This window comes from Leucoraja erinacea, chromosome 3, assembly GCF_028641065.1.
Source record: "Leucoraja erinacea ecotype New England chromosome 3, Leri_hhj_1, whole genome shotgun sequence".
Taxonomy (NCBI): domain Eukaryota; kingdom Metazoa; phylum Chordata; class Chondrichthyes; order Rajiformes; family Rajidae; genus Leucoraja; species Leucoraja erinaceus.
In genome coordinates, this window is record NC_073379.1 from 70149366 (window position 1) to 70162552 (window position 13187).

The 13187-nt window shown below is 40.3% G+C and overlaps 1 protein-coding gene across 1 annotated transcript in view; it reads right to left on the bottom strand.

The window, feature by feature from the left end:
• Positions 1-13187, bottom strand: part of LOC129695695 (selenocysteine insertion sequence-binding protein 2-like) — a 70645-nt gene continuing 57458 nt past the window's right edge. Inside the window, exons 15-18 of the mRNA XM_055632881.1 lie at positions 12819-13039; positions 8929-9083; positions 7869-8067; positions 1-4406 (exon numbers count right to left, since the gene is read on the bottom strand). Coding sequence (XP_055488856.1) covers positions 4234-4406; positions 7869-8067; positions 8929-9083; positions 12819-13039 — 748 coding nt within the window. The 3' untranslated portion in view covers positions 1-4233. The remainder of the gene's footprint in view (positions 4407-7868; positions 8068-8928; positions 9084-12818; positions 13040-13187) is intronic.

A 13187-nucleotide genomic window follows, 5' to 3' on the forward strand; every position in this document is an offset into this window, starting at 1 on the left:
TTCCCTTTAATCAAAATTTTTATTTTTCAAAAATATTCAAAAGCAGCAACATTTGAGTTTAATTCACTCAATATAAATCTATAGAATAAGAATTTAACAATCATGTATATCAAACTAGCTTTCATAAAGTATTATAGAACTAAATTAGTCCTTCAAAGAAACCTCCCCAAAAAAATTGTAGACATTTGTCTATTTTATGGAAAGGCAATCAGCCTATGCTCAATAGCATAAAATTTAATTATTTACAGCACAAACATATCTTTAAATAGTCACAGTTGTACAATATTTAAATATTGATTGCTTTCCCAAATCAAACCAGCAGAACTACAGAGCATTAGGCAGTGCCCAGTACTCCCACAATCACCTCTTATTGCATCACAGCTTTTATTGGCCTTAAGACAAAGACAGAGAGTATAATAGTACTCTCCTTTAAAAGAAAAGCAGATCTTTTGGGGGCCTTCGTAGATTCATTTTATTTTACAACAATAAAATCATAGGAGCAAAACATTCATAAGTATTATTTTTCAGCTATCTGTTTGCAGCTGCTTTACCAATATTGTGTTTGCATAAAGAATAAGCGAGCACTGATTTTGCAAACTTGGAATAGTCCCAAGCTTCATTACAACCCTTGGACTTGGACCAATTAAAAAATGTTTGGACATGAGTGGCATGGAGAAACTGCAACTGTCTTGATTAGCTCTCAGTATACCATGGCTAGCTTGTACTCTATGCAGCTGTTGTGTTCAGCATTTTTTTTTGTATGCTTGCAGCCAAAGAAGGAAAGATAAAGATGAGAACCAAAACATTTACGGCAAATGTTTCTTTGGTTTGATACTTTTGCAGGAGATTGGGTAATAACCTCAACCTCTGCCCAATGTGCACTGACTATGGGAGAGCAATAATACTCACGACAGTACAGGCATTATCCTTCTATGTGCCAGTTATAAAAGTATAACTGAATTCACTTTCTAACTTAACAAATACATTATGGGACTGTCCCACAATCTAATCCATTTAAAATAAAGTTTAGGTTCTTATTAAACATGTCAAAACAATTTAGGTGTTTTAAAGAAAATAACCTGAAAATAGCATGAAACTGTCAAATTTTGAAAACATTGTAGATTAATTAGGCAGTACTTTAAATTAAAATTATACATAACAGCTGTTTAATGAGTTACACTGTAGTCCAGCAAAAGATAAAATATCACTGGAAAATATTGGAGAGGACTTTTAAAAACAAACCCAACTCACTCCTGCCACATTTCTTGCCTTTACCAACGCACATTCAGATGCACCATTTTCACTAACCTTCGCCAACAAATATACTGCTCTGAGTAAGACTTTCATTAAAAGCGAACTGAATCTGTGTCTTTCTTGTTTTCCAGAACTTTAAATATTGACCTCTTGAATTTAACTTTTTTGTACATAGATAACCTGAAAGAGGAACAGTCGTAATTTTTTTTTAATGATGAAAAATTTGCAGAAAAGTGAAGCAGATAGAATAGGGGGAACAACAAAATGTTTTGATAACCAAGACCCCATTATAACTTCCAAACCCATGACATCAAAATGCTGACCTGACCATCAGAACATTTCTGTTTAGATTTCTAATACAAGCAGCTTCCACAAAATAAGACAAACAAATGAGGATTATTTATAAGCTGAGGATAGTATAGTAAAGTTGTATGAATGGTTCTTATATTTTGCATACATCGCTAATTTTGCATTCTTCTTTAGCTCAATTTCATTTTTTTTTTATACAATTCATCAACCTCCGCTACAGCAGTCGGTTTATCTTGAGTAAGTCGACATGCAACCTGCAGTGAATCTGTCTCTTTCATACCTAATATTGATTATAAAATTAGTTTGTTTATGGTACTGTTTGATGCATATGGAGATCAGTTTAATCTCCTAGATCCTCCACAAAGCAAGGATGGTAAACATGGAAGAGGTTAATTTTATCAGTGATAAATGTGTCCAGATGGATTAAACTTGTGGCACCCATTGCCTCGGAAGAATTCACAACATTCGTATATCCATGCACACCCCAATGTGTGAAACAAGTTTTACACACTGTTCATAACAGTTTAATGATACTCTTTCTAACTTATTTTATGTAGTAAGCATAAGTAGCATTTATTTCTCACCATAGAATCTTGTATTACAGATTATCATATAAATTGGAATTTAGTTAGGTCAGAAATCAGTAGTAATGTATTACGCAATAAATATTACTGATCAAAAATAAAAACACAAGTGCTGCAAAAACTATGACCTGCTGAATGTTTTTAGTACTTACTGTTTTATTTTAAATATTACTAAACTCCCACATAAGTTTCACTGTTTATTGCCAATTGCAGATAAGGCAAAAATCCAAAATTTGAGTACGGCTTGAGGTTTACTTAAATGTGTGCCTTTGCTTTAAATCTGTAAAAAGAAATTTTGCATTTATTTTGGCAAAAAGCATTCTGCCCATAGTTGCAAATGGACAATAAATTACATAGCTGTCAGTGTAATCGGAACTAGTATTTAAATATGTTTGTTTTGACCATGAAAAGCTCACTGACTAAAAACCTGTGTCCTTGACTGCAGCAAGTTTTCATCTGCTATTAAAGCTGATTTGTAGCAGTTTGCTTTCTTTTAACACTTAGCTATTTTTTACTCATGATTCTACATGAATTGGGGCTGCTATTTAGCAAAGTAATGTGGCAAATGCGCATTAATGTAGCAATTAATTATTGAGTAGAAAGATGTGTTCAACTGGTATTTTATAGTGTATGATGTTTTATTAACTGCTCTAAAAATACTTGTGGTGCTTCAAACCATTGGTGCAACTCGAATCAGAGCAGGCTATCGCCCTCTTACAAAAAGGATATTCAATTGAATCAACTTCATTCGAGGCATTGTTAGAAAATCAATCATATGAACACAAAACATTGATAAATGGAACACACAATGAAAAGGTTTTGGTATGTTTCTTGCAGTTCAAATTATTCAGAAGGGCTGCTTATTATTTTACTTAGTATTTTTCTGGCCATGTAGCTCACTGCCATCACAAATTGTAATATTCATTTAAGTACATTTGAAATGCACATTTAATTGATCAGTAGTGCAAGAAAGACTGCTGAAATAACTCAGCGGGTCAGGCAACCTCAATGGAAGACGAATAGATAACACCAAGTCAGAACCCTTCTTCAGTCCGGATCAAGAATGTCCTCAATCATGACCACCAGAGATGCTACCCGACCCAGAGTTACTCCAGCACTCTGTGTCTTATTTTGTAAACCAGCATCTGCAATTGCTGTTGTATAATCAGTAGTGTAGTTTGTAGCTTAGGACCGAGATTCAACATAGGTAAATACACATTTGAACATTCGCAAAATTAATGATTTTGGGGGAAATTGCTTAGAATTTCACGCAAAGTAGAAGAGTTGTTAAAATTAATGAAATGCAGCACAAGACATTTGGTATGTTGTTCTTACCCTGAGCAGGCACTTGTGGAAATATGTCCTGATGGAATTGAGGTGGTCATTGTGTCTATAATGGTGTGCTCCAATGTGTGAAGTAAATGTAGCTAGTAACAATTAGATTATTACCATGTTTTGCAATGAATGTAACTATTTCATTAGACGTATAAATGTATCTGCGAGTCTAATTACATAAACGGTTTCACAATAGTGATATCTAGGACACTGCAATTTCAAACGACCAAACCATTTCTAATTTTCCAGTTTCAGGATGGGCTTTGCACCAGAATAAACCAGAATGGACTGTTAAGGCAGGAATTTCAAAAGGATGCAAATAAAACATACCTTCTGCTACATAATATTGGTTTCTGTGACTATTTTAAAGTTGACTATAGTAGTTGCAGAGGAGCAAAATGTCACCACTACAGCCAACCTCATTCTGAGGTAATCACTGGGTAATACTTATTTCTAGCTATTCATCATGCTGAATGTGGCTTACTTGGACTTTAAGTTTGCCTGTTTATCATGGATCAATTAATATTATTAATTGGCTATCAAATGTTTCAATTATGAGACACTTAATTCAGGTTTAACCCCACTTGGCTATGAAGGGAATCTACAACTGTTTTTATTGAAGTGACATTTATGGTAGGCCATTTCACTTGCTGCATATTTTAATCAACATTTCCTACACTTTCCGAACTTTCCTTCGGATTGAGAGCTGTGGAAACATTATATCGTGCCATCACAAACCACATTCATTTATTCATCTTATTGCTGTTTGACATTCAAAATCAAGAATGGACTTTGGATAATCTTGCACAGAATCACCAGTTTCTTCTTCTGAGTCGCTGTGCAAAGCCTCTGTGGTTCGAGTGTTTTCAGTGTCTGATAGGTTGGGATTACACTGTCTCTTTAGCAAATGCCTCCATGTATTAACTGCAGGAAGGAGAGTTAGACGAGTAAATTCATTCCATTATACATCAAATCACAGCCACTGGTAACCTCACTCCCCAAAGTAATTGCAATTTGCATAAAAAGTGAAATGGCAAATTATCAGATATTCCAATAAATTCAAATGTTGCTAGTTACTTCTCCTTTGATCAGGCTTTCTGACTGCTTAATATGATTTCATCGTTGCAAATGGCACCAATAATTTTTTTTTAAATCTTCATTTACTAAATGATAGCTGGTGCAAGCTATAAGATTTTAAAATACTACATTTTGGGTTTGTAATTAAACCCAATTTAACCCCTTGAGTAACAGTCATTTTAGTGTGAAAAGGTTTGTTTGCTCATTGTGGTAATGAAAAAGGACTTGCTTTAAATCAAATGAATGTGAGAGACTGGAAGTGTTTTGAAGTCAGGTTAGCAAAAGTTGAAACAGTGCATGTCGAACAAGGCAAGAAAGTGGAAGAAAGGGAATATTAGGGCATAGTGTCTTATTTGAAATGGAGAATGAAAGTGGTTGATCTGTAACTTGAATTAATAATTGTTCCTTCTGCCTCTGTTTCAATCATGTAAAGATGTTGCTACATTATTGGAAGTGCTGGAAGTGGAACTAAAATATTTACAATCATCAACAGGTATACAAAAATGCTGGAGAAACTCAGCAGGTGAGGCAGCAACTATGGAGAGAAGGAATAGGCAACATTTTGGGTCGAGACCCTTCTTCAGACTGATGTCGGGGGGTGGAGGAGTAGAAAGAAAGAGGCGGAGACAGTAGGCTTGTGGGAGAGCTGGGAAGGGAAGGAGGGAGAAAGCAAAGACTAGAGAAGTCAATGTTCATACCGCTGGGGTATAAACTACCCAAGAGAAATATGAGGTGTTGTTCCTACAATTTGCGCTGGGCCTCACTCTGGGAATGGAGGAGGCCCAGGACAGAAAGGTCAGATTCAAAATGAGAGGGGGAGATGAAGTGCTGAGCCACCGGGAGATCAAGTTGGTCAGTGCGAACTGAGCGGAGGTGTTAAGCGAAGCGATCGCCGACTACAAATTGGAGGAACAGAACCTCATATTTCGCTTGGGTAGTTTACACAACGGTATAAACATTGACTTCTCTAATTTCAGATAGTCCTTGCTTTCTCCCTCCTTTCCCTCCCCCTTCCCAGCTCACCCACAACCCTGTCTCCCCCCCCCCCCCCCCCCCGACATCAGTCTGAACAAGGGTCTCGACCCGAAACGTCGCCTATTCCTTCTCTCCATAGATGCTGCCTCACCCACTGAGTTTCTCGAGCATTTTTGTCCCTCTTCGATTTTTCCAGCATCTGCAGTTCTTTCTTATACAATCATAAGCAAATACCTTCACCTCTAAATTTCCCCCCCCGACATCAGTCTGAACAAGGGTCTCGACCCGAAACGTCGCCTATTCCTTCTCTCCATAGATGCTGCCTCACCCACTGAGTTTCTCGAGCATTTTTGTCCCTCTTCGATTTTTCCAGCATCTGCAGTTCTTTCTTATACAATCATAAGCAAATACCTTCACCTCTAAATTTCCCTCCTGGGATAAAAAAGTTGTATCGTATTGTAACCTTTATGATGAGGGAAACATTCTAGGGGGGCGCCGTCCTGTGTGGTATGGCTGCCCAGCCTGCAGCTGTCCGTTTTTCTCTCTTTTTTTAATTTTTAGTTAGTTGAGTTTTTTGTTCTGGAGTTCTAGCCTTTTTTATGTGGGGGGAGGGTGGAAACTGCTTTCTAGGGTCCCTACCTGGTCGGAGATGCAGCTTTTCTCCGGGCTGCACCATCGACCCGTCCTCGCGGCCTACCAGCGGGCCTGGAGCGGCGTTTCCTGTCGGGGACTGCCCAGAACCTCGGCTTCGGCGGCGGCACAGCGCTGGAGTGCTATCGCGGAGCGGGCGATGCCTTGCCCGGGTCGCCGCGCTGGAACTCCGGTGATCTGAGACCGCCGATAAAAACATCGCGGAGATGCGGGACTGTGGAGCGGCCAGCCGCGGGCGGCGGCGCTGACTTTAATATTGGGAGCCTGGGATCTCTCAGCGAGATCACCAGTGGTGGAACTCCATCCGGCGCGGCCTTGTTGGCTTCGGAAGCCACGGCCTCCAGTACGGAAGCGGCCGTTCCAAGTGTCCCATGCCGCTGTGAGGATTCTCCCGATGCCGGAGCACCATCACCCGGCGCGAACGGCCTTGAACATTGGGCCTCCGTGGAGGCCTCAATAGGCCCGACTATGGGTGAACTGGGGATGGGGACTGGACATAGTGCCTTCCCTCATAATGGGAACCATTGTGAGGGGATGTTTTTATGTTTAAATTTCTTTATTATTGTTATATCTGTATTCTTTCTTTATGTGCTGCATGGCAAGAAGAATTTCACTACACCTAGGTGTATGCGACTAATAAAATAACCTTTGAACCTTTGAAGTCACTGATGACTCAATCAAAGATGGTTTAGCCTCCAATATTGCCCAGGAAACATGCTGTGATGGCCAAGGACTGAATGACTGGCCTCCAACAATTACAAAGACCTTGGTCAGAATCCAGCCACCAGAAGGGTTTGCACTTCAATTTAATTAGAGATTTTTTTATATAACACTTGGTCAAATGCTGCCTCAATATCACTACCACAAGGGAAGCCATTTACACTTTACTTCTGATATTGAGCTCTTTTATCATATTTGGACTAAGGTTCTGAGGAGGCTTGGAGAAGATAAATTCTGGCAGAACTAAACTCAGCATTGGTTGGCAGATTATTTATGTATGGGTGTTGCAATGATGGTACTGTTCACATTAAATATACCTTCCACTATTAGCCCATATCTGAATTGTTTTAGTATTTGTGGATAGTGTATTAGCAAGAAATACGCCATTTAATTGGGTAAATACAAGTTATGCGGAAGCAATTTAACTGACTTTCACTAAGAAAGTCCATCATACAAACCGCTTTTATGACCACATGATACAAGTTTGCGGTTGGTGTAGAAACAAAGGTAAGATTACTACACTAAAATGGAATCTGACAGTCATAATGAAGCTTCAATGAATGAGCTGCCAGGGGAAGGTGGCACAGGTAGACACAATTACTGTGTTTAAAAGGCATTTGGAAATGCACTTGAAAATGTACATTTTGGAATGTACAAGAAAGACATGGAAGGATACAGGCCTAATGAAGGAATCCCAGTTTGCATGGACGAGGTGGGCCAAAAAAAAGATATATTTTTTATGCTGTCCTATTCTGATTCTACCAGTGATTGTCCACATTTGATTTATTTGACGCAAAGCTATTGTTACACCCTCCCCCCCTCAGGTTGATAATTTAGGTTTTCAACTAGTTTTCTTCACAAATGATTACATTTTAACTAAATGTTTTTCAAGAGAACCTTAAAATCAATAAACATGATTGTAGAAATGTGGATTTATATGCCTGCACGTTATTTGATACTCACCATATTCTGGCTCGGTGGGTTCACTAAAAGCTTGAGAGGTCATGATATCATGTGCAAAGGTACTTTCCTCTGAAATATTGCACACTGGTTCCATTGAATTTGCATTATCTTCCCTTAACTCTAGCTCGAGAGCGTTCAACATCTCTTGATATGCTTTCCTAGCTTCCTCAGTGAGTTCAACCATTTGATGAAACTGGGTCTGTAAGTGAAATGTACAAGTATGTTAATTTACAATATTAATCCTGTTTAGTGTAAATGCACGACTGAAGTTATTTTGGGTATCAGCAACTGAATAGTCACATTCTTATTTAATTTCAAGATAATCATAAAATATTTGTTTTGCATTTTAAGTTAGTGAGATCACGACAATTAATTAAGGATAAATATTTTAAATGTATGCATTTAAATAGATATGCAAAGTCAATCTGATGTGGTATATCAGCAACACTGCATTCTAGCTAATGTAAAATGTGTTCGTCAAGCTAGAGTGAGGATAGTCTTCTGCCAGGTGGTTCCGATGGTTGAGCATCTGGCTTGCACATTTGTACACTAAATCCACAAATTTAATACATGACTGAATCTGTGGTTTCTATCAGAATGTGCATGGCAACAGTCAAGGCCCACAATGCATGTAGGTGTGTGGCCAGAACCAGGAATTGAAGTACAAAAAACATGTACGCTTCAACTTTAGAGAAGCTGAAAGTCAGTGGGCTCACTGAAAAATGCATTGTGCAAAGTAGTGCGCAATGTATCTTTAAAAAGTAAAATAAAAGTGTGAGGTAATGAGTAATATCTAATAGTCTGAAAAAACTGCCAATGAACTGAGCATACCACATTATTGGGGTTTTACTGTATTCAAGACTTCCTATACTTAGCTTTTTCACATACCTCCACAAACAATCATTTGCAGAATTCAACTTTTAATGCTTTTGAAGAGCAGCAGAAATCTAGAAGTTATAAACATGATCTTCAAGACCTTGTGTGAATATCTACCTTCTGGGGCGGGTCCTGAATTTGCAGATCACTAGTTCTGACACTATGATCTTTGGTTCTGACTAACCTCAGCGCCATCATAGCTGAAGATTCCAACCACGCTGACAGGAACCGCTTTGTTCACACAGCGGCCAAGAGCTCTGCGATTGAGAGCAAATACAAATGGAATCTCCTGTTCACGGGCAACTTCAATTATCGTATGCAACGCTTCATCCAGGCCACCTTAACAAAACAATAATTGTTAGACACTGCCAGTGTTAGAGATCATTTTCTTTAAAAGTCAGGCTTAAAGAATCTAACATCTATAATTCACAAAATGCAGGAAAACATTTAACTCTAGGTGCATCTTTACCTGATATCCACTTGGACCTTACAGGCGTTTGCCCATGTAGAACTATATCCAACATGCCATAGGAGGAAAACTAATTTCTTCACTACTTAATGAGTCCTCGCTATAACCCTCCCCCTCTGCTCGTTCTGTTCTGTAGATTCTGTAAGTGCATGTTGAACAAGAAAAAAACTGGCTTCTCTTATTTATACACACACACATTAGAACAGGAATAGTTCATTCAGTTCCTCATCTGTACTTCATCGTTCGATAAAATCATGGCCGATCTTTTTTAACAGAGCACTTTCATGTGCTCACCCCATAGCAATTTTTGTTAACTTTCAGCAGAATGCTTAGGTGTTCACAAATGAATCTTTCACCATTTAAAAAAAAATAAAAACATTCTACACCCTTCTAAATTTGTTCTTGCATTCTGACTGCCCCGTCACTTGGCTTGTTTTTATAGAATTAAGCAGCAGGGAAATGGCCCTACAGCCCAACTCGATGCTGCCCACATGCACAAGTCCCATAATCCCTCTAAACATTTCATCTATGAATCTATCTTTTAAATATAGTACCTTGCACTACCATTCCTTCTGGTATCTTTCCCATTAACCCACCACCGCTGTGCGAAAACAAGTTGCTCTGGGTTCACTTTTAATTTCCCCCCTTTAAACTTATGTTTAAGGCTCCCCTATCCTGGGGTAAAGGTTTAGGATCATCTATGCCCCTCTTGATTTTATAAACATCTAAGGTCATCCCTCTTGTCACGTTGTGATTAATTTATACACACACATACATAGCAAATACACCTTTGTGTGTGGCTGCATCAGGCGGAGTGTAGAGCCAAGGCACGTGGGCACCAAGTGTCACTACCTGCTGAGGTTCTACCTGTCCCCGGTGTTGCGAAGGATGGGCCTGGCGCAGATGCCACGCAATGTGCCAGTCAGCTGGACATTGCCACCCCATCTGTCGTCTGTGGAAAGGTTCTTCCGGACCAACACCTTTGACCACAAGTCCATCGGGCAGTGGTCAGCACGGAATGTCCTGCAGGCACTGCAGGGAAAGGACTCGATGGATCCGGTGGCGTGGTTCCCAGAGCAGACTGCCCAGCTTGTCTGGCAAAATGCCTCATCGCCAGAACTGACCAACAAGCACCAAGACCTGGCTTGGCTGGCGGTGAGGGGAGCCCTCCCAGTTAGATCCTTCCTGCACCATCGGAACCTCACTACCAGCGCACGCTGCCCTCGGGACGGCTGCTATGGAGAGGAGACGGTTGCCCACCTCTTTGCAGAGTGTGGATTTGCAAAAAGAGTCTGGAGAAGTATGCAAGGGTCCCTGGAACGATTTATCCCGAACAGCTCCGTCACAGAGGACTCTGTGATTTACGGACTGTTCCCAGGGACACATTCAGAGGCTGACATCGAGTGCTGCTGGAGGGTCATCAACTCAGTGAAAGACGCTCTTTGGTCTGCCCGAGCGTTGCTCACCACCCAGCAGAGCGAGATGTCTGTCAGGGAATGTTGCCGACTGGCCCACTGCAGGCTGCAGGAGTACGTGCTAAGGGACTCGCTGAAGCTTGGTGCAGCCAACGCTAAGGCTCGGTGGGGGAGGGCCACAGTCTAGGGTCATAGAAACATAGAAATTAGGTGCAGGAGTAGGCCATTCGGCCCTTCGAGCCTGCACCGCCATTCAATATGATCATGGCTGATCATCCAACTCAGTATCCCGTACCTGCCTTCTCTCCATACCCTCTGATCCCCTTAGCCACAAGGGCCACATCTAACTCCCTCTTAAATATAGCCAATGAACTGGCCTCAACTACCCTCTGTGGCAGAGAGTTCCAGAGATTCACCACTCTCTGTGTGAAAAAAGTTCTTCTCATCTCGGTTTTAAAGGATTTCCCCCTTATCCTTAAGCTGTGACCCCTTGTCCTGGACTTCCCCAACATCGGGAGCAATCTTACTGCATCTAGCCTGTCCAACCCCTTAAGAATTTTGTAAGTTTCTATAAGATCCCCTCTCAATCTCCTAAATTCTAGAGAGTATAAACCAAGTCTATCCAGTCTTTCTTCATAAGACAGTCCTGACATCCCAGGAATCAGTCTGGTGAACCTTCTCTGCACTACCTCTATGGCAATAATGTCCTTCCTCAGATTTGGAGACCAAAACTGTACGCAATACTCCAGGTGTGGTCTCACCAAGACCCTGTACAACTGCAGTAGAACCTCCCTGCTCCTATACTCAAATCCTTTTGCTATGAAAGCTAACATACCATTCGCTTTCTTTACTGCCTGCTGCACCTGCATGCCCACTTTCAATGACTGGTGTACCATGACACCCAGGTCTCGCTGCATCTCCTTTTTCCTAGTCGGCCACCATTGAGATAATAGTCTGCTTTCCTGTTTTTGCCACCAAAATGGATAACCTCACATTTATCCACATTCTACTGCATCTGCCAAACATTTGCCCACTCACCCAGCCTATCCAAGTCACCTTGCAGTCTCCTAGCATCCTCCTCACAGCTAAGACTGCCCCCCAGCTTAGTGTCATCCGCAAACTTGGAGATATTGCCTTCAATTCCCTCATCCAGATCATTAATATATATTGTAAATAGCTGGGGTCCCAGCAGTGAGCCTTGCGGTACCCCACTAGTCACTGCCTGCCATTGTGAAAAGGACCCGTTTACTCCTACTCTTTGCTTCCTGTTTGCCAGCCAGTTCTCTATCCACATTAATACTGAACCCCCAATGCCATGTGCTTTATGATCTCTAGGTCCTTCCGCTGCTGGACATGGGGGCCACGGTATGGTGGAGACGCCCCTCAAATTAAGGGAAGGTATCCCACACCAGGGGGCCACATGAGTGGCACGGGTGGGGGACATTTTTGTGGCATTTAAAAATCATAAACTGTATTGAACAATCTCTATAGCCTACAAAAATGTCGGATGGAATTTTCGAACTGTGCACACATTGTATATATTTATTACTTGAACAGGGGCCACAGAGTGGCACGGGTGGGGGACAGTTTTGGTGGAATTTGACAAATGTAAAAATATTGTACTGAAAAAAAAAATATGTACAGTTTCCGAAAATGTCAGATGAATTTTTTGTTCGAATGGTTCATGAATTGTATATATTTATCAATTGAATAAAGTCTATTTTGAAATTAAAAAAAAAAAAATACATTGCAAATACACCCAACAGAGATTAGCATCAAGCAGGCCATGTTTGGGTTCGGAGGTTGGTAATGGTGCCGAGGCTCAAGCTGGATTGCAAGAATTGTTAGGTTTTTAGTCTACAATCAAGTGGTAACGCAACAGGACTAGAATGACCGAATGTTATGTTCTATTGTTCTAGATTAAATATACCAGTACTCTGTTCTACTCTCACCAGTGTAATATTACGCCAGTGAAAGAAAGCAAGAATAATGTTAATTTTATAAGTGTTATTGTAACACGCATTTAACCAGAATACAAATTACGCTATTATTCCTTTGTACATTGTACAAAGACTATTCAACTGAAATACTGTAGGCTGTAATATTACCATGCGTATCCAAAAAGACAAAGCATATCTGGACATTGTGCAACTAAAATATTTTCTTAACCTTCAGTTACAAATAACATACCTTTGGACTGAATTCTTTCACAGTTTGGAGAGATGATAACACACTTCAGCTTTTTCAGCTTTAGATGTTTCAAAACTTCTCTCAGTCCCATGACAATCCTACGCTTCTTTTTAGCTTTAACAGGATCTTTTTGGTATAACCGATCTTGGAAACGGACAAGCTCCTTCAGCAAATCCGTCACATAAGTATCAACTTCTTTAGACAACACTTGACTGCAATATCTGAAGTTAAAAGAAATGTATATGTTGAAGAAATGCTGTATTATATGAAGAACAAGAAAATCACACATGAACAACAGACATTTGGGTGAGGTACAGGAAGGTAGCTATGTCTGTGAAAGGGGAAGGGAATTTACAGTGTAAGTCGACA